We start from the raw sequence: 21,655 nt of genomic DNA, 5'->3' as shown, positions 1-21,655 counted from the left end.
GGGTCTACTGATTGGATTTTTGTCCTTTTGGTCTTGTTTTATTTATTCAATTCAGCTCTACTTTTCTAACCTGGTGTTGGATCTTTTAGTGCGGTGTTTTCACTGTTTTACTGTTGCACAAAGATGTTACACATTGCCTCGAAGTTAAACCTGCCTGCTCTGTGCCTAACTACCAAAGAGGGCGAGCACAGGTTAATTTGGGGTTTACTTATGCCTTAGCCTGACTAGGACTGTGGTTGCTCATTGGCCAGGGCTCACACCCCAGTCAACCAGTAATCGAACTGCTAACAGATTTGCTCCTCATTGCCTATTTTCCATGGCTTCTATAATAATATTGAACTGTGTTTAACCTGTTTCATGTGCCATTGTACAGCTTCTTTTGTCTGAGTTGTGTTATAGATTTTAGATGCATACAGAAATATATATGCAAATGAATAAATAATGTCAGCTGGTGCTGGAGCAGTTTAGGTCTTGGAAAAAAAGCATGTGTCAGTTTGCACACAACACCGTAATCTCAAGAATTTAAAAGTCTGTCGAGAAGTCTCTTGTCCTAGCAATGATGGGATAATACCACAAGTGGAAAGGTGCACCCGGGAAAGAATTAAAGTCCATAAATATCCATAAAATATCTGTTGTATTCCTGGTTTGCTTTAAATCCATTTATGTACAAAAACATCCAGCCAATGCGTTTCGTCTCATGAACTTTGTCAGGGCTCATATACGTTGAATTCAAATTATTACATCTCTTTTTGTATCTGTGAGCTCAAATACCAGATCAATAAGAGTAACATTCAAAATGAGTTATATCCTTATTGTATACTAAAGTCCAAATGCCATTCCAGTGTATTCTTCGTTAGTACGGTGTTATGGGTACAATAACCCCAGATCCGATACCTTCATACATATCATAGCCGTCCCCAAGGAATCAAAAAGTAACCTAAGATTGGCTAGTTTCCCAAAAGTATGTCATATGAAGGATCTGTTCAAAGCACGGTTATACATAAATATAAATTTCGTAAGCTAAACCTATATGAATTAACTTTTTCAAGTTAACAAGTAAGAACCACTCTTACTGAACACATATGCGTGGCACTAATCTCTTCATGTCCCTGGTAGGAGTCCACTAATCTGAGACAAATGTAAATTGTGTTTCTCTGTAAGAAAATGTCTACAGTAAGGGAATCCCTTCCTAGATTCATGAGCTTTGAATATGCCTTGCCACCATCATAATAAAACTAATGTCATATTCCATTCCTAACATACCGAGTTGGAAGTACCCTGCATTCATGAGCTCTCTAAAGAAATAGTGTTAATTTCTTTATAATTTCACAAGGCAGTCGGCTTTGAGGACTATATGAATGCCTACCACCAAAAAGAAAGAACTCCGGTAATTTTTCAGCTGAGATGTGCAGACCCGCATTCTCAAAACAAACACTGGAAAGGCCAACAGACCCGGGCCTTGAATAGTGTGTTCTTCTAATGAAACAATATGGAGGTACTAAGCACATACTCATGTTAACATCCAGAGGCACATCTTCACTCATCTCATACAATATAAACTGCATACCCTCAACAAAAAAGGAAAACATCAATGATGGAGAAATAACACTCAGTTCCATGGAACTCTTCAATGCCACTTCCTGCAACCAGATTTCACTTCAAATACACATTTAGGACTTCACCGATGAAATTGCTGATTTCCTCACAACCTTATCTGTCACACACACACACACACACACACACACACACACACCCCCACCACACACCCCCCTCCACACACCCCCCTCCCTCCTCCGAGACTTCGACACCCGTGTTGACTCAAACCACAAAGAAAACAAGAAGACCCTCCGCAACATTATCAGTACACTACTTTTGAAGTTCAATAGAAGTCTGGAAAATCAAATCATCATACAGGCCTCAATGACAACTCAGAAGTGAGAAATGAAATATTAGGACACTGCTCTGGTATTCAAAAGACCTCACCAACAACAAGCAAATCATTCAAAACAGCAAAGGAAATGAATGGAAAACCAGATCCCCTGATGACCTCATACTAATAAAACGTCTTCTCAAGATGCGGCTATCTCACTTTGCCAGACAAAGGCAAATACTACACTAACACCATCAATAAAGAATATTCCAGAAGCAGAATCCTTTCAAAACGATCAAGCCTCCAATTAACCCTGCCTCAGAACCACTATTCCCTCATTTCAATAATAAATAAAAATACCTTCAACCTCTTCTTCATCTAATAAATTTGGAGAATTAGACACCATTAACGTCCCTTCCTCTACCTACCCCATTACGCAGCATCCCACAATGGCCATCCTTCAACTCCCACTCTCAAATCTTTAACTACCTCAAACGTATCCTCTATGAATATTTTCTTACACTCATTACCTTTTCAAATCCCTCAATGAAGAAGAAGCCATGACAACTAGCCAAATTCTCCCACTCTTGAAAACGTCCACTCATGACCCAGATGACCTTGTGAGCTATGGGCATATTACTCATCTCCCCGTCAGCGGTAAGACCACAGAAAAAGCAATATACACTCAACTCTAGCAAAGCATCAATGCTGTCCTAATTCATTTAGATATGACAGACAAGCACCTACATTAATCGCAACCTCCCAAATTCTTCATACTTGCCAACAAATACAGACAACTACTCGTCCAAACCTAGCTCAGTGACATGCACTTTAAACTGGAGATGCCTCTTTCCCACACTGTTGGTTTCTCCTCTTTAGAGGCAGTCCACTGTAATCACATGCCTCCCAGCACTGTGCGTCGCCCCCACAGTGCTGTCTGGGAGTGCTGTGAGTCACTCTTATGTGCACAGAACAAAGACACTTTTGCAATTCATTGCACATCGTTTAAAGAAATTAGGTTGCTGGTTGACTGGGGTGTAAGCTTTTGCCAAGCAGCAACGACAATCCTTGTCAGGACCAGGTACAAGCCAACCTTAATTTAACTAATAAAACAAGACCAGAACGACACAAATGCACATAGTAGAACCGGAGCAATGAGATTTCAAAGGTTTTAGTGAAAATAGCGCCAAAAAGCACAGTTCTAACTGTGGTTATCTGGTCGTGCCTGAAAAGGACAAAGTCACACGTTTAGGCCGACAGTGATAGAACATGGGCCACTAGAGGGACCCACTTAGGTACGCTGACTACAGTACCTTAAATCCTGCTAGGTGGGGTTGCTTTGCGAAACTTTGCGTCATCCGGTGTCAGTTCCAATGAAGATGTGTGCGAGGCTTAACAAGGATTCAATCAATCAGGTCATTTATAGAGCGCACTACTCACCCGTAGGGTCTCAAGGCGCTGGTTTGGGGGGGGTGCCGTTACTGCTCGAACAGCCAGGTCTTGAGCTTCTTCCTGAAGGAGAGGTGGTCTTGGGTCAGGCGCAGGTCGGTTGGGAGTGAGTTCCAGGTCTTGGCGGCCAGGTAGGAGAAGGACCTTCCTCCTGTTGTCGCTCTTCGGACGCGGGGGACGGCGGCGAGGGCGTGGTTGGTTGATCTGAGGAGGCGTTTGGGGGTGTAGAAGTTGATCCGGTTGTTGAGCTAGCTCGGGCCTTGGTTGTGTAGGGCTTTGTGTGCGTGGGTGAGGAGACGGAAGGTGATTCTCTTGTTGACCGGGAGCCAGTGCAGGTCTCTCAGATGTCCGGAGATGTGGCTGCGTCGGGGGATGTCGAGGATGAGTCTGGCCGAGGCGTTCTGGATCCGCTGGAGTCTCTTCTGGAGCTTGGTGGTGGTTCCGGCGTAGAGGGCGTTGCCGTAGTCCAGTCGGCTGGTGACGAGTGCCTGGGTGACCGTCTTCCTCGTCTCGGTGGGGATCCACCGGAAGATCTTGCGTAGCATGCGCAGGATGTTGAAGCAAGATGAGGAGACGGCGTTGACTTGTCTGGTCATGGAGAGGGAGGAGTCCAGGATGAAGCCCAGGTTGCGTGCGTGGTCCGTCGGTTTGGGTGCGGTGCCCAGGGCGGGGGGCCACCAGGAGTCGTTCCAGGCGGAGGGCGAGGAGCCCAGGATGAGGACCTCCGTCTTGTCCGAGTTCAGTTTCAGGCGGCTGGTCGACATCCATTCGGCTACCTCTCTCATCCCTTCGTGCAGGTTGGCTCTGGCGGTGGCGGGGTCGTTGGTCAGGGAGAGGATCAGCTGGGTGTCGTCGGCGTAGGAGATTATGTTGAGGTTGTGTTGGCGTGCGATGGCCGCGAGGGGGCTCATGTAGACGTTGAAAAGGGTGGGGCTCAGTGAGGATCCTTGAGGGACGCCGCAGATGACTTTGGTGGCCTCTGACTTGTACGGTGGTAGGCGGACTCTCTGTGTTCTTCCGTCGAGGAAGGAGGTGATCCATTCCAGTGCCTTGTCCTGTATTCCGATGTTGCCGAGGCGCTGTTCTAGGGTGCGGTGGCAGACAGTGTCGAAAGCCGCGGAGAGGTCCAGGAGGATGAGGGCCGCTGTTTCTCCGTTGTCCATCAGAGTTCGTATGTCATCGGTGGCAGCGATGAGGGCGGTCTCGGTGCTGTGGTTCGCTCGGAAGCCAGACTGTGAGGGGTCGAGGGATCCGTTCGTCTCGAGGAAGGCGGCCAGCTGTTTGTTGACGGTCTTCTCGATGACTTTGGCCGGGAACGGGAGGAGCGAGATGGGACGGTAGTTCGAGGTCGGTGGGGTCTGCTGTGGGTTTCTTGAGAAGAGCGCTGAGTTCGGCGTGCTTCCAGCTCTCAGGGAAGGTGGCGGTGTCGAAGGAGGTGTTGATGATGTCCCGCAGGTGGGGTGCGATGACAGCGTCGGCCTTGTTGAAGACGTGGTGAGGGCAGGGGTCAGTCGGAGATCCGGAATGGATTAGAGTTGTTTTATGTCAGTTTGGGGGGGGGGGGTACACAGTGGGGGATAGCTTGGCGGGGCTTTGCATCGGTTTCAATGAGCTGGCAGCTGTGTGGTGAGGCTTTGTGTCGCTCGTCTATTTTGATGAGGCAGGCAACTGTGCGGTGAGGCTTTGCGGGACTTCACATCGCTTCGCATCAGTTCCGATAGGGACCACAGTTGGACTTAGCAGAGCACCTTCAGGCCCACTTCCAAGGGCACAGGGTTGAGGTGGCACAACTTGGGAGCGTAGGTCTCATAGATGACAGTGTCCAGGTGCCGGGTTCAAGGTAACAGTGTCTCTGAGGCTTCTGATCAGGAGGCCAGCAAACTAGCCCTTGAAGTCACTCTTGGGTTCAGAGTTGCAGGTCCAGTCCTTCTCACCCAGGCAAAAGAACAGCAGGCACCAGGTCAGTAAAAAAGGGCAGAAGTCCATCAGAGCAGTAGTCCAGCAGAATGCCAGTCCTTTCAGCAGCACAGCAGTCCTTCCAGGCGAAGTATCCACAGGTCCAGAAGTGTACTGAAGATTTAGTGTATGAGGTTCAATATTTATACCCAGTTCTGGCTTTGAAGTGGGAGAAACTTCCAGAGGCATGCATTTGAAGTGCACAGATGCCCTGCCTTCCTTGCCCTGGCTCCTGACTTGCCCTGGCTCCAGACGAACTACAAGGGTATGCAGCCCTTTGTGCGGCAGCAGGACAAAACCTATTCAAGTGTAAGCCGGGCTCTGCCCAGCTGCTCCCTCCCATCCTGCCAGTGATGGCACCCCAAAGTTTCCTATTGTGTGTGGCTGTCTAGGAGGAATACACAAAGCCCAACTGTTTGCAACATCCAGACATGTTACAGCCTCCCAGAAACCGCAATGTTGAGTCTAAAACGCAGCAGCACAACTCATCAAGGGCCTGATTGAATTAAACCAGTACAGTTCTCTCCCAAATGGAACTACACTTGGTCCCTGCATATCTGCATCATTTTCAAGTTTAGTTTTAGCATCTACAAGGCCACAATAAAAGGCCCCCTATGCCCATGTGGCTCACAAACTAGTCAAATCAGGTAGATCTTCATACACCGTAGCTATGCCAGAGTAAAAAAGCACAGAACAACAGGAAACTGTTTTTCTCCAATCAGAACAGCCCTAAACTTCCTTCAATCAATTCAATTCAAAAGTTATAGACTCAACTCTTCAAAAAACAAAAATCAGCCTTGACATGTTAAAAGGTGCTTTTCATTCTACTGACTTGAGTAGCCCCCTCCCTCCACTCTGTAAATGGCTGTGCATCATACTCTTGCCTCACGGCCCTGCACAGTGCTTGGTTACCTTTGTCTAGGTGTGCACTATGCAAAAATCTGCACTGATCCAATGCAGTGGTCTTTTTTTATTGGTTAAGTTAAAAAAAAAAAGAAATATAACGTAAAGAATCATTTAGGTCTGCCCTGAAAGAGCAGCTGTCTGCAACACATATTTTTTTAGACTAACATACACAAAAAGTGGGCCCTATCTTGGCACCAGGAATATTTTCTATGACCTCATGCTATTGGTTTTTATACGGCCGGATCACTGTACCATGTGGTGCAGACTGAACAAACATTGGGCAAGCGAAGACCTACAGCGACGGATCCTTTAACTAAAAGCCCACAGAATTATCTTCCAAGAGAGGTGCGAAGACAAAAAAAAGGTGACGCTGCAACAACATCCGTAGGATCCCAGCTACTGTCTGTGATGCTGATGTCCCTCAATACCTCTCTGACCTCTTCGATGCCAACCTGGAGCGCGATGCAGGGGAACCAATTCCTAGAGAAAGAGTGCACAGAGTGGTGCCTCTTCGCTCAGCCTGGCGTCCTCACTTACATACCCAGCTGCACAGTTGCAAAGGAAATCATGTCCTAAGTCCGCCAGGGCCACACTGATAAACCCCCTCAGTCTCAACCCGCACCCTGCGGCACCAGCTGGCATGGAATGCGGGGTATAGAGATTGGGCATAGTAAGGCCTAGCGCAGAGAGCACTTACGTAAAACAGGCATGGAGGACACCCAAACTCCGACTGGCCTGCAGGTCAAGGCAGCGGACACTCAGTGAGCAGAAAAATCACACTAGCGACATGGAGGGACCCTGGAGTTGTCTGCAAAGGACGACCCTAGCTCACAGACACTAGATGCTTGGCGTACACGCCATTGACAAACAGACTATTCTTACTTTTTGGCAGTGCAATGCATTTATGCATGCATTGATCTTATTCTCCTTGAAAAAGGCCTGGAGCATGGCATAGCTGAAGCAGACCAGCACCCCCAATCCCTCTCCAATCATGGTCCTATCACCCTGGCTTTCCACAGGGGCACTGGTGGGAAGCCGCAGCGTGGATGCTGGTGCTCAATGACTCCCTCCTCCGTGACTCAGTTGTGATAGGTGAGTGTCTTTTGAATTTTTGCTATCACAACTGACATGACAATACGCGAGATATGGACAATCAGGTGGCCTGGAATGCACTCAAGGCGGTCGTTAGGGGCCACTTCATCCAGGAGGCAGCAAGGCTCAAGAGTGCATGCGACCTCACTAGATACAAAGTGACAACAGAACTAATGACCTACGAACAGCAACTTAAACACTCTGACTAGGAGAAATGGGCCAGCTCTGTACACTGGAGCAAGCTCCAGCCTTTCTTGTCCTATTAGCAATCCCTCTATACGACCGACGCCTTCAGTAAAGAGACATTACTGAACTGGGTCACCCTCCCCAAGCTCTCTGCATCCGTGAACTTGACACCCCATAGCGGAGGCTGAAATCCTCACAGCCATAGGCCAACTCAGGCTCTATAAAGCCCCAGGCCCAGACATCTTCACCCTATTATTTTATAAGCATCCCCCAACTCCTCCCGGTCCTCACTGAGTTTCTCACCACAGCAACATCATTTCAATGGACAACCATCTCCAAAATAATTTGGGAATCCACCTCATACGCCTGCCCTCTCTACTTTCGCCACCCTCAGCTTTGAATCTCTCCTGCGTGAAACCAGAACATTTTTGCTTGCATGGAGAAATTTCTCTCTTCTGGGTAGGATGCATTGTGGCCCTCAATATGACCCTTTACCCCACATCCTGTACTTCCTCCTATTACTGCCATTCCCATGTGGATCCCCAAAGACAAGATTGCATGCCTTCAAACTGCCCCTGTATGGCCTACATTTTGAGGAGGAGGGTGAGGGGCGGGGGGAGGTCATCACTCTAGATTAGCCTTCCTGCCCTGCTCCAACTCTCAGGGAGGGGAAGCCTCGGAGTGCTGCACTTGCTCCGTTACTATCAGGCTTCCCAATTATGCTACACGATCGAATGGCTCAAGAGGAAAACTAACAAACACTGGTACTTCATTGACCAGAACCTGGTGTCTAGACTTTTGGGCAAGGTCACAAGGGTCTCCAAGCCCTCGAGAGGTCCACTTTCATACCTCTACCCTCATCACTAAAGCCACCCTAGCCGTTTGGGACTAGATTGCCACTAGGAAGGACCTTACCTTCTTCCCTTCTCCTCCTCACTTCCATCCTGGTCAACCCAGAGTCCTCACTGGGACTCTCACGTATGGAGAGAGAAAGGCTACTTCCTCCTCTAGGACTTCTATACGGGAGACCAATTAAAGGCCTTTGAGGAACTTAAACTTGACTATGGGATTTCAGAAACTGAGAGATTCCCTTATATCCAGCCCTGTCTTTTGTTCTCCCACTCTATTGTTAAACCGAGGGCCACCAGGCAGCTTTCTCCCTTCAAACATTACCTCCAACGCCACCTCCTCTAAGAGTCTAGTCTCCAGTATCTATTGCCTCCTCAATACACGGACATCGCCACCCAAACACCATACTAATTACACTGAGAGAGGGACCTGCTGCTCACCCTAAACACCAGATAATAAGAAGCATTCCCCCGTAACACTGACTTTGAGAGACACACGCAGGGCAGGGAAATTCTTTACAAAATGTTGTATTGCTGGCACTGCACTCGGCTCCCCCCTCCCCCCCCGCCTGCTCACTATCAGTGTGGCCTACCTGGCAGCGTGGTTGAGGCGACAGCTGTACTCTTTAACATCCTATGGTCCCACGCCCCTTCAGTGGCCTTTTGGAAGCTATATTTCATGCAATCTCCCAGGGCTACAAACGCAACGAACTCCCTGAATTTGCTGTCTTAGGAAGACTTGCTTAGGGTTTTTACTATCTCCACTCCACAGCGAGCAAGCGCACTTCTCACATCTTCCTGGCCACAAAGCACACAATGCATTCCCATTTGGGGAAACCCACCACTCCTACAAACGAGAACTGGCTTCACAAATGGTGGCTCTTGTTCAGCCACAAGAAGATTGCCAAGATAGTGGACAAATCCCAGCTCTTTCACAAACGTGGGGGTGGTCATCAACCACGTTGATCCGCTGTTATTGCAAGCATTGTCTGTATGCCTTTAAATGTAAAACTTCAATAAAACCATTGAAACATAAAAAGTATACTCAAATATAAATATATGCAAGCATTGTATACATAAAGCAATCCCTTTTTAGCTTTTTTTTCCCCTCCTTAATATGTCTTTTTTATTGATATTGATTGTTATCTCCATGTCAGGACTCGCCAATTAGTCTGACCCCAACAGCTGCTAGCTTTTACTTTTTACCTAGGCACTACCATCTTAGGTTCGAAAGAGGGGATTCTAATATCCTCCCGCTTCTCCTCATTGATGCCGGGACCAAGAGTTTTAAAAAACGTTCAACTTCCAACAACCACTCTTTTTTTCTTAATTTAAGTTACCAGCAGCTTCTCATCCCTGATACTGCGGCCATGTACTTTTTTTTTTTACTTTTTTAAGTTGATGGCAAGAATATCTTTATAATATTACTGCTATGTCACAGACACAATGCAATACAATAATAAACGCTTTTGTTTCGGTGTGAAATGAAGGTCTAAAAAAGGTACGTCATTAGGTCTGGATTTAATTTGCTAATGTACATATGTGCAAGCCTGTGTCTGGATATGCTACAACAGTGAAGCCATACCTATTGCCTTTGCCAATGCTTTCTTTTCTATATCACCAGTTTCAAGATTTACCCTTGCAGAGTTTATTCGACAAAGGTCATAAATCTAGATGATGTTTGGCTGGGGAAAAGCTCTTCAGAAAAATATAATTGTTAAAATGAAGCACAGCATCATGGAAGTGCACAATATTTGATAAAGCGACCATAGAATATCATAACTGAATCCTCTGCAACTTTACTTTTTAAAGAAATCTTGGTCTCTAGGCGCAAACTTTGTTGTACTGTCAATGCAAGACTTACCCTTTTGTTTGTATCCACCTCCAAAATATCCATCAGATTTATCATTATGTTCTTATGCGTCTTCTTGTACTTTCCAACACGTAGAGACACAGTTAACCAGCCCGGCCTGCCAGTACACATGTGCGTTTTGCTCCCTTGCTTCTTCCACTCGCGAACCTATACATTGAAAAAAAAATTAACTAGCTTGTATAAGAGTCGTAATTTTCCAGAAGAACTTATTGATCCGAACAAGGTTTACTCTTAATACATATGAAGACTATGAAAAACGTACAGCGTGTCTGCTGAGTTAATTTGAATTTACTATAACTATACTGCAAATGTCTTATTTGCCACTCGAAAGCACACATCTATAAAACAAGACAGCGCAGATGGAAATACATTGTCTAGTAGAACTTCAGCTCCCACTGACAGAGGAAGAAAAAACTGTTTTGACAAGCTTCCTAAATTTGGAATAATGTTATACCTCCATGCCTTAAGCAGAAGACCAACCCAAAGTTTGATCCCCCAGGGAGGCGATGAAAGACCTTCCTAGTTTTAACCTCTTTTAAACATGGTGTTCACATCTTAAAGGTGGGTAGCAATATAAGGTATGAGCATTGGGATCAAACTTCGGCAGTCCCTGGGAATTGTCCTTTAAGAACAAATATTGACACCTTTGACGTCAGCAGGTCCCAGAAACTGCAGACACTAGTAGGGTAGGGAAACCATGGTACTAAAACTCTAAAATCACCACATTAGTATAGGCCCATTCAGGGCTAGTGTACACAGTTACATCCAAGTTTAGATGTCAAATAGGCATGTCAGCTATGTTGCTTTCATCGGTTACAGGAAATCAGGATATTACACTTTGGTGATTCCTGCTGGTGACCTGCCAAAAGAAGGACCGACCACAAAGTGGTCAAACCAGAAAGTATAGAAAACACTATGAACTGTATTGAGCCCGTGATTCGAGATCTTGTGTCTCCAGGAAGAACTCTCTAACCATCTAGATGTATAGAGCACAAACCTACAACCCACACATGAACAGCAAACATTGAATGTTACAATGGAAGACCAAAAAGCCTGGTCTTAAACGAATTTCTGAATGTCAGCAAACCCGAGTTTTCTCTTAACAGTTGGGGAAACTCTTTCCACCATTTCGGACCTAGAACTCTAAAGGATCTTCCTCCAAATTTGAATTTATTAAATCTAATTACTGAAAGAAAAATTTCCCTAAGAGTAGACAGCAAGATGGCCTACAGTTCATATAAGGTTTGTCACTAAACAGAAAGGATGATCATGGTGGACGATTTTATAAATAATAGTGACTGAAACAAAAACAAAATTTTAACTGGGAGACAATTCAGGTTTCTAGTATGCAAGGATAGACCAAATACGTTCTGTAGTCAACATGGTTACTCGGATTTCTTCTTCAGGTCACTCAATCAGCAACTGATGATTGATTGTATCAAAGCAAAACAACACAAGAAATGCAGCAATAGAAACTCACAAAAGCTGGTATTCCCAGCAATAGAGAAAAGAAAAGAAAAGAAAAGAAAAATCATACTATGCACCAGTGACACTCTCACAGAGCCTGAAACAGTAAATAGTTTATTTCAATCGATAGCAAGTCGTAAACATATTAAATAGTGTAGTCAGCACCACACAACAATGCATATTTCAGGAATCAGAAACATTTGCTAGCAAATGATTAGGGTATGGATGATTGGGATGGTGCTTTAGCAATTGGCAGGGTCAGTATGCTAGTGGTTGAATCCTCACTTGGCAGCAGTGAAGAAAGAGCAAGTGGTAAGGTATCCTGAAGCTTCTGTGGAAATGCTAGATATGGGAAATGGATGCACATGAGGAAGAAGGCACTCTCTGTGGTCTGCACATCTCATGGCTTGATTTACTATGGGATCCAGGGATAGGCTGGATCCATGATCAGCACAAGATCTCAGTTCTGTCAATGTCATTGGTTAAGCACCAGGTTCCTGGATCCAGACTATCGAGGATTGGTAGTTCTTCCAAACTCCGCATGTCAGATCTCAATTTCGGATGAAGTAACATATGCTCATTTGTCAGCCTCCGTTGGTGGATGGCTTGTTGAACCTTGATCTGTCAAGATCCATTGGACTCCAAGTTTCAGGATGGTTTGACTTACATTGGAATAGGTGTAGCACGTCTGGTCGAAAAATTTGATGAGAACTGATATTGGGCTGAGATAGGCATCAAAGCATAGTGGAGCAATGTTTGAGGTGTTCCTCCCTTGCTGTTGAATGGAAGACATGTGAATGGAGTTCTAAAGATTATCCTTAATACATTTGAAAAGTGCTGCAGCAATAAATGATGGACGGAATGTTGAATGAATCAAACATTCGCCCTGGGTCAAATCCATTGTTCCTTTGCTCTCTATGCCACCCAGTTTGGACCCAGAGAAATACAAATCAGTCGTGACCCTGCTCCTCATAAGGAAAAGTTCAGCCCGAACTGCCAAGTCCTCTCTGGATCGGAAGCAAGCATACTGAGACCAGTTTGGGGGGTAACACCCCTTATCAGCCAGGATAGCTTGAATCCAGTGGCACAGCAAGCAAGGGACCCACTTCTGGGTATACCCATCTCACTTATGGCGAAAAGTGCTACGACAACAAATGATGGACAAAATGCTGAATGAATCAATAATTCACCCTGTTGTGTAGCGTTTTAGGATCCATGCGTAATTTACCGATTCATGCCCTTATATAGGTATAATTTGCCTTGCCCTTATATAGGCATAGAAATCATAACCATATTTAGACATAGCCCATCCAGTCCAAATACAGGCATGGCTACTTCCACTGGTTCCTAAAGCCACAACGATTTCTTGGAAAACTGGGCTTCAGCAGTCGGGGACATCCCCTTTCTTGAATATTGGTTTGTCCTAAAAATCATGGTGTTTTCAAAGAACTACCATTCCCTTGGGGTTCTTTGGTGACGTTATTATGTCCGACTTTACGTCAAACCAGGCACCTTCAAGGTATAAATATGCCTAAACTTGCCCTATCAAACACACGGTGGTTCGGAGCAGCTCGACTATCTACTTGCCCGACGCAGCTCGCTACAGCAAGTGCCGAAGGAAGCCGACCCTCCAGCTGACGCACTGACAGAGAAGCTGTCCTTTCTCTGAATGAGAATCCAGCTCCAGTGTTTCCAAGCTCCCCTCGCGGGGTGTTGGGAAATCGAGTCCGAGACAGAGATACCAGACCTCCTTCATTCTAAAACCAAGGTACGGAGCTGATTAGACCCTAAGAGAAATCTTGGATAGATTCTTGGCAAAGAAAACTATACCTATGCTACACCATACTTACTTCTTCCCTTGTACTAGACTCAGGTAAGGTACATTGGGGTAGGTGTATTTTAGAAGCACCAGTTGAATATTTTTAGTCTTTGTTATTTATGTATGTATTTATGGCTTAGAAACCATACCATGCTTTTACAGTATTATTTTATAATACTCTTCTTGCTGTACGCATTATACTTTACAGCCAGTATTACGATTGTAGCAGTTCATTTCTTTTGCATGAGAAAGAAGACTGTTCAATAAATCCTTTTATTGAAATTGCCGGTCTCTCTACTACTTTGCACCTCTGATGAAACGAAGCATGTACGAATGACTGAGTAAAATATCTATCTATAGTTTCCACGACTCTGAAGATACGCTTTATCTGGGGGAAACAAAGTTGTCATGTTTATGCGGTTGTCAGAAACTAATCCCTTCTTGTGTATTCGAGAACGTTTCTAGTGACCTCTGAGCTAGCGGGCACTCACAATTAAGTCTAATATATTCAATAGAGACCTAGTCGACATAAGTCCTACGTCAAATCTATAGGATATGTTATTCCAATGCGCAGAGACTATTGAGAATATAGGAACTATACTACAACCCCAGTCAAGTGATCTGGGTTAAATCAGTCGTTCTTTTGCTCACTATGCAACCCCAGTTTGCACCCAGCCATTTGCAAACCAATCTTGACCCTACTCCTCATGGGAGCAGTCCAGATTGAACTGCCAAGCCGGGTTCTCCCTAGACCGGAAACAAGCATCCTGGGAACGGTGTAGGAGAGTAGGATCTGCTACTAAAAGTTATCCCCACTTTTTGCTGATGTTTCACTGTTTTTCGAATTTAGTCTGGCTGGGACCCTGCTATCCAGGGCCCCAGCCTAGCTGCTTCCTCTCTAAAATGATTGCATGTACTTTAGGTACACCACAGATTGGATTCTGGGGTACCCTTATAAGTCCCTAGTATATGGTATCCTATGCCTGGGGCATAGGTACCCCAGAGGCCTCTCAGGGGCTGTAGCATGTATTATGCCACCCCCGAGAGACCACTAAAAATGACACCACAGGTCTGCTACAGCAACCTGTGTAGGGTGGTATATGCACCCCTCACTTAGATATAGGTTCCCTATATCTACCTTATATCACTACACATATAAACCTATCAGTCACCCCCTATGGCAGGCCTTATCAATCCTGAAGGCAGGGTGCTGGGTTTTGTGTGAGCGGGTGCCCATGCATGACCAGGGCCCCTTTGCAGCCTTCGAAATCTATTATCCGGGGATTTTCTGTGATGCAGCCAAACCATATACTCTTAAGTGCATTATAACCTCGCGGTAAATGCTATGGCTGCCAAGAAATATGCTGTGTTTGGTGTCAAACACCTTGGAATCATACCTCCCCGCCAGTCCTTGCGGCGGAGGTATGATTCCACCCTCCTAGAAGGAGAAATGTGACTACACCGGTACACCCGGTACCAGCTTAACAGAACCCTGGCATCACAAAAAGGATGCTGCAGCCACAGACACAAGTCTGGACTCCTGCTGCTGGACGAAACTCCAGCAGGGGAGGCTGGACAATAGGTTTCCTGTCACAGGGAGGTGTAACCACCTCCCGGACAGGCTTTAATGTATTAGGGCTGGGTGGGTGCACTCCAAGAGTGCTTTGATGTCTGCACTGGGGGCACATTTGGTATCAAGCTCAAACCAGTTGCAGGGGCTACCAGCCTGTGCTCTGGAGGGAAACTGAACAAAGGATAAGGATGCAACATCCCTCTGTCCTGACCCTCCAATAGGTGTGTCCCCAGAGTTTGTCCCACCCCTTCTTTGGGTATAAAGTAGGAACTCCTGACTACAGGACTTTAGATTTACCTGGACGAAACTCTGCTACAGAATCCCAGAACGTTAACTATCTACACTTCGTTAGATGACCGAAGAGTCTCCCTTGGAGTAAAGGAGTTACTCCCCTGCAAGGCAGGCACCAAGATGCATCTTTCCGGTTTGCAACTACACAGCTCCGGAAGGACTCCGAAGACTTTGCAACACAGGAGGTGGGTTTCCAAGCTTCCCCGAGACTGATCCGTGCTCTCAGCACACCTGAGATCCAAAGCCCTAGTGGGGACCGTGCAACCCGAACCCCTGGACACAGTGACCATTTGCAGCTGCATATGCTTCTTGGCGATCCCTGAGGCTGTGCTTTAGGCTACTTGTAGTCCAGACCCCGAGCAGTGATTCCACCAAAGATTACTGACCTACACTCCACTAGTGACCCGTGGGCTGGTATTTAGGGATTCCTCTCGAGGGCCCTTTGCGATCCCTTGTTCGTCGACTTGTGGGTCCCTGAGAAGGGTACTGTAACTTTGAACGGGCTTACCTGGTTGCTCCAGACGTGCCCTGACTCTCCATCGCTTGGGGAGTCACCTGGACCTTGCTGGTCCATCCCGAAGCCTTTTTACTCTCACCACGTGGGTTGCTGTTGCCAAGGATTGTTGGTGTCAGATCCAGACACCGATCCCCCAGAACTCAACATCCTTTGTGGGACAGCTCGCCTGCGGACTCTGGTCGTCGTCGACGTCTCCTGATCCCCGAGGCAGCGGAGTAAAGCTTCACCTCATCGCACCTGAAACACCAGACATTGGTGGGCATTGGTCTACCATGCCCCTGGTCACCCTAAAGTGACCCAGACTCTGTCCCCTCTGCTTTCGGGTACTTCACATCCTCGATCCAGGCTTGGATCACACCGGACACTTTTCCTTTCCACAGCAGCAGCGCTTTGCAGCAACTTGCCATTGAAAACAGCAACGATTCCCGGCTCCATTTGGCACCTATGCACCCGGCTACTCTGGGTGAGGTAACATGCTCAAATGGCTGCTGGCCTTGGAACCTTCCAAGTCTAAAATGGTTTGCTCCAAGTCCTCTCCGAAGTGTCATTAATCTTTAATTTTCCAACCGTGGATCCCCTGTGTCACTACCTTGGGTGGTTCCTTGGGGTCCCAGTGATTCTACATGCTCTAGGCACTGTGTCTAGTCAAGTCGTGATTCTTACACCACTTTCTTAATATATGGTTTGGCCTCCCCCTTTGGCCCATTGCATATTGTGCTACTTACTGAAGTTCTATCATGTTGATTGTGTATCTTATGTTCTCTAATCTCATAAAGAGGTTAGTAGAGAGTATTTAGTAATAAATACATATACTTTATATATACCTTGTCTGGTTTTCCTTTCATTTGGTCATTCAAGAGGTTATAATCTGGTAAACCAAGTTGCTTTACACTCCTTCAAGACTTAGCCTGAAGGATGCTCTCCATAGCTACCACTTGGATAGCTTTCAATAAAGGTTGTCTTTAACCTAACATCAAAAAGGGTTGTTTGGACTGGTGCAAGGTGCCCACTATAACTAGTGATTCAGAAAAGGGGGTGGTGATGAACAGAGTGTCTGAATTAAGCAGACCACTCTTACCCAGTCCAAAGATCAGGGCTTGATCCATCACCGTTATTTAGCTCACTGCCCCATCCCAGCTCAGAACCTGGCTATATGCAAATTAGTCTGTCCCTGGCCCAGTGCATCATGGGAACAGGGCAGACCAAACTACCAAGCCAATTCTTCACCAGAAAGGAGACAAGCTTCCGGGGACCGGTTTCTGCCATTTCAGGCGTCGTCGGCCCGGCTTGCTTGAATCCTGATGGAGCAGTGAGCAAGGGACTCATGTCTGAGTATACCCTTCCACGCTTATGATGGACAAAATGATTCAGAAAAGGGGGTGGTGATGAACAGTGTCTGAATTAAGCAGACCACTCTTACCCAGTCCAAAGATCAGGGCTTGATCCATCACCGTTATTTAGCTCACTGCCCCATCCCAGCTCAGAACCTGGCTATATGCAAATTAGTCTGTCCCTGGCCCAGTGCATCATGGGAACAGGGCAGACCAAACTACCAAGCCAATTCTTCACCAGAAAGGAGACAAGCTTCCGGGGACCGGTTTCTGCCATTTCAGGCGTCGTCGGCCCGGCTTGCTTGAATCCTGATGGAGCAGTGAGCAAGGGACTCATGTCTAAGTATACCCTTCCACGCTTATGGTGGACATCAAGGAATCGTTCTTGATAGGATCTCCGCTGCCTTTCAAATGTATTAGTGCTGCAGCAACAAATTGCTGATGAGGGGTGTTACCCCAAAACCGGCTGTGAGAAGTTGGCCTGGCATATGCTGTCCACTAGTTATAGTGATTCAGAAAAGGGGGTGGTGATGAACAGAGTGTCTGAATTAAGCAGACCACTCTTACCCAGTCCAAAGATCAGGGCTTGATCCATCACCGAAATGGCAGAAACCGGTCCCCGGAAGCTTGTTTCCTTCCCAGTATAAGAATTGGCTTGGTAGTTTGGTTTGCCCTGTTCCCATCATGCACTGGGACAGGAACAGACTAATTTGCATATAGCCAAGTTCTGAGCTGGGATGGTGCAGTGAGCTAAAAAACGGTGATGGATCAAGCCCTGATCTTTGGACTGGGTAAGAGTGGTCTGCTTAATTCAGGCACTCTGTTCATCACCACCCCCTTTTCTGAATCACTATAACTAGTGGACAGCATATGCCAGGCCAACTTCTCACAGCCGGTTTTGGGGTAACACCCCTCATCAGCAATTTGTTGCTGCAGCACTAATACATTTGAAAGGCAGCGGAGATCCTATCAAGAACGATTCCTTGATGTCAAGTTACTGCAATGTTAAGGGAGTGGTGTTGAACTGTGTTGAACGTGGAGGCCTCGCCAAGTAGAAAAAGTGCAGCAATGCCATTCATTTACTCTGTGGTCTTCACATCATCCCAGATGGAGACCAGTACAGATTATGTGCCTCTTCCAAGGCAGAACCTATTTATTCATCTAACATCAGGTTGTTTTCTTCAAGACGTTGCAGATTTGCTGCTCTTTCATTCAGTTTTTCAAAGTACGGGCTATCCTGAATTGTTCTGAAGCTGACTGCATCTGCTGGATCGAGATTGTTCTTGATAAGTAGTTATTTGCAAGACATTGCGAGTTCCGAAGGGAAGAGAAGTGTTTTTTGATACTCATAGCTTGGGTTGCCGCAGTTGCAGATAGAATGCTTTTTAGATACTTTTACAGGCAAGGGTCTGATGGTGAAGTCGCTAGCCATGACCAGATTGTTAATTTTGAGGCCAAGTGTTTTGTTTTAAAAAACAGCAAGTGCTGGATGTATGTTGGCTGGCAGTCCTTTAACTTGAATTCTGCAATCCTGCCTTCTTGTTAATGAGATAACTTGCTACAACTTTATCCTTGCCCACAAACACAGTCGCCACAAACATAAGGGACCGATTCAAAAACGTTTGTCCAAAATCTGTGCTAACAGACCAGTAAAGATGTGCATTTGTGCAGGCACATATTCATAAAGAGAATGTATACACGTGCAAAATTTAAGCACAACCCCAAATACATTTTCCACACACATCTGTTAAGGTGCATGATAGTTTCCCAGGGGGGTAAACACAGATTTCAGTTAGGTGAAGGTAAACTTTATATTAGGAAAGCATAGTCTCACACTGATTCCCACTGTAGACCTCCACACCTGTTTAGGTGTGCTAGTTAGTGCTGAAATGGGCATGTCTTTTTCTCACTAGGTAACTTTAAAACCCTTGACAAATCGAAAACCCATTGCAGTGAATGATTTCAATGAGGCTGTGCTAAACTTTACTAACTGGATGCACAATGCCATAAATGACACCTTGCCATCAAAAAGAAGCATTAACTATACATTAAATCAATCCTCTCCTTGGTACTCTACCTCGTTCAAAGGTCTTAAAAAGAAATGTCGGTGCCAAGAGAAAATTTGGAGGTCTGAATATAATGCAGTCGAGAAAAGGAAATATAAAGAACGGATACAGGAGTACAAATCCCTAATAATCACAGAAAAGACCAGATACTTTACAGACAAGGTCAGAGCTGCAGCATTCCCCCGTCCCCCCACCACAAACAATACTTCCAACCCAGGCGATGTAGGAAAGCCTTGCATAATTATTTAAGAACAAAGCAGAGATTATTTATCAAGATACCACTCACATGAGACTGGACTATCTTTCAGCATCACATGCAATCCCTCAGGAAGTAGAATATCATGTGCTTGAGAAATTCCCAGCGATCTCCAAAGATAACCTAGGTAGCCTCTTAAATTGCACAAAGTCAGGCGCTCCTACTGATCCCTGTCCAGCTAGACCCTTTCAAATTAGGTGACTACGTCAAACCATATCTCATACAACTGTTTAACACAGTTTTAACATTAGGTGTGTTTCCCAGAGACTGGAAGAAAGCCTCCTTTTGGCTTCTTCTGAAAAAATGATTTTCCTCCATAGGGTCGAGTCTGGGTTATCAGCCCATTGCCAGACTCCCTTTCCTATCCTAAATGTTAGAATGACACCAGAATACTGCCCTCACCATCTACCTGGAGCAGAAGCACATTCTTGATTCATGCCAGTTTAGCTTAAGGATGATCGCGGTCTCAGAAGAAGTTAGGGAAGTCCTGGACAGCAAAGGAAAGGCAGCGGTGGTCTTGTTAGACCTTTCCGCTGCTTTTAACATGGTATGTCATGATAACTTAAAGCAAAGACTGTGATATAGGAATCTGCGATCCTGCTCTCAGAATGTTTTCCTCATTCGTAGGCAATAGAGAGCAAACTATTAGCATGGAGACGCATACCTCAGAACCTTTTACCTTACCATATGGTGTCCCACAGGGATTATCTCAGAGTCCGACACTTTTCAATATTTATATGACTCCCCTGATTAAATCTTTTGGCTTCTCCACTGTATCCTTCACAGGTGACACCCAAATCGTGATCTCTACGGAGGAGAACAGGGAGGAAGTCTCTGCTACGTTTAACGCATGCATGACCGCAACAACAGACTGGATGCACTCACAGGCCTTGAAAGTGAATAAATAAAACTGGAGGTTCTTATTTCCGGGCGAGGCTCCTCCTTTTGTAATTCATCCTGGTGGCTGCAATCCTTAGGACCCTTGCCAAGTCCTGTCCTAAAAATTAGAAACGTAGGCGTCTACTTCGACTCCAACCTCATGTTTAGAGACCAGACAAATCGCCCCACGCATCCGGCTTGTTGATCCTAAATATTCTCAAGAAAGCCCTCCCTTTCCTACCACCTGGCTTCTAAAGATGCAATGGTCCTATCAGGGTTAGACTATTGTAATGCCTTGTACGTGGGAGTTCAGCAAGGCATCCTAACAAGACCTCAGAGGCTGCAGAATGCCGCTGTCCTGCTCTTACTAAGTCAAAAAAGTCTGATTACGTTTCCAAAGACAGACAAAACATGCACTGGCTCCCTGTTAAAGGGGATGGCCTTTAAGGCTCTCTGTTTAACACACAGAGCCCTCCATCAGCAAGGACCAGAGTTTTTCAGACAGAAACTCTCCTTATACACACCTGCAAGAGTACTGAGGTCATCTTCGGATAATAAGGTACGGATCCATTTTATCAGGGAGGTGTCTTGGGGAGGTAGAAGTTTGGTCCATAATGCTGCTAAGTTATGGAACCAAATGGCCAATGCATTTGAGGAGCCAAGCCAACCACTCTACTTTAAGGAAATCATTGAAGATCTGGCTCTTTACTCACCCCCTATAGTTTCTTCCATTGCTTCCTTAAGAAAGTCAACACCAAGAAGCCCAAGGGCAGACGCCGCGCTTTATAAAATTTATATAAAATCAAAATCATTGCATCTTTTAAACTGGGGTGATCTTGGCACTCTGTTTTTCTCAAAAGAGGTTCCGGGGTGAAAACACAAATGAAGGAAACTGAGAACTATGGGTAGTAGTCGAAGTATCTGAACAAATTATGGAAGGTTAGTGAGAGAAAAGGTTCACATCTTCCCACACTCCAAATCCTGTGCCAGATGCACGCATCTCTTCTTACAGCAATCCTGAACTGGCACAGGGCTGTCATAGGGGAATCCTCAATGCCGAAATGGGGCAGAAATGCCCAGTCTCCATCGGAAATACTGAGCAGTGGATGTCAGATTTATATTACCCCCTCATCTAAGACCTCTTTGTCTGAGACGGTCCAGCCTCAGAAAGTTTCACAAAACCATAAGAGCGATGGTACTTTTAAGTGTACGTTATTTTCTATTTCCATGCTTATATGCATACTCCTGACGGCCATTACTTCCTGCATTATTCCTG

General features: G+C 45.8%; 1 protein-coding gene across 1 annotated transcript in view; it reads right to left on the bottom strand.

Moving 5' to 3' along the window:
* The window catches only part of DHCR24 (24-dehydrocholesterol reductase), a 164,221-nt gene that overhangs the window by 125,429 nt on the left and 17,137 nt on the right, over positions 1 to 21,655 (bottom strand). Inside the window, exon 2 of the mRNA XM_078670222.1 lies at positions 10,172 to 10,327. Within this exon, the coding sequence (XP_078526348.1) occupies positions 10,172 to 10,327 (156 nt within the window). The remainder of the gene's footprint in view (positions 1 to 10,171; positions 10,328 to 21,655) is intronic.

The sequence above is a fragment of the Lissotriton helveticus genome, chromosome 1_2 (assembly GCF_964261635.1).
Source record: "Lissotriton helveticus chromosome 1_2, aLisHel1.1, whole genome shotgun sequence".
NCBI lineage: Eukaryota > Metazoa > Chordata > Amphibia > Caudata > Salamandridae > Lissotriton > Lissotriton helveticus.
This window is presented reverse-complemented; position numbering and strand designations above follow the sequence as displayed.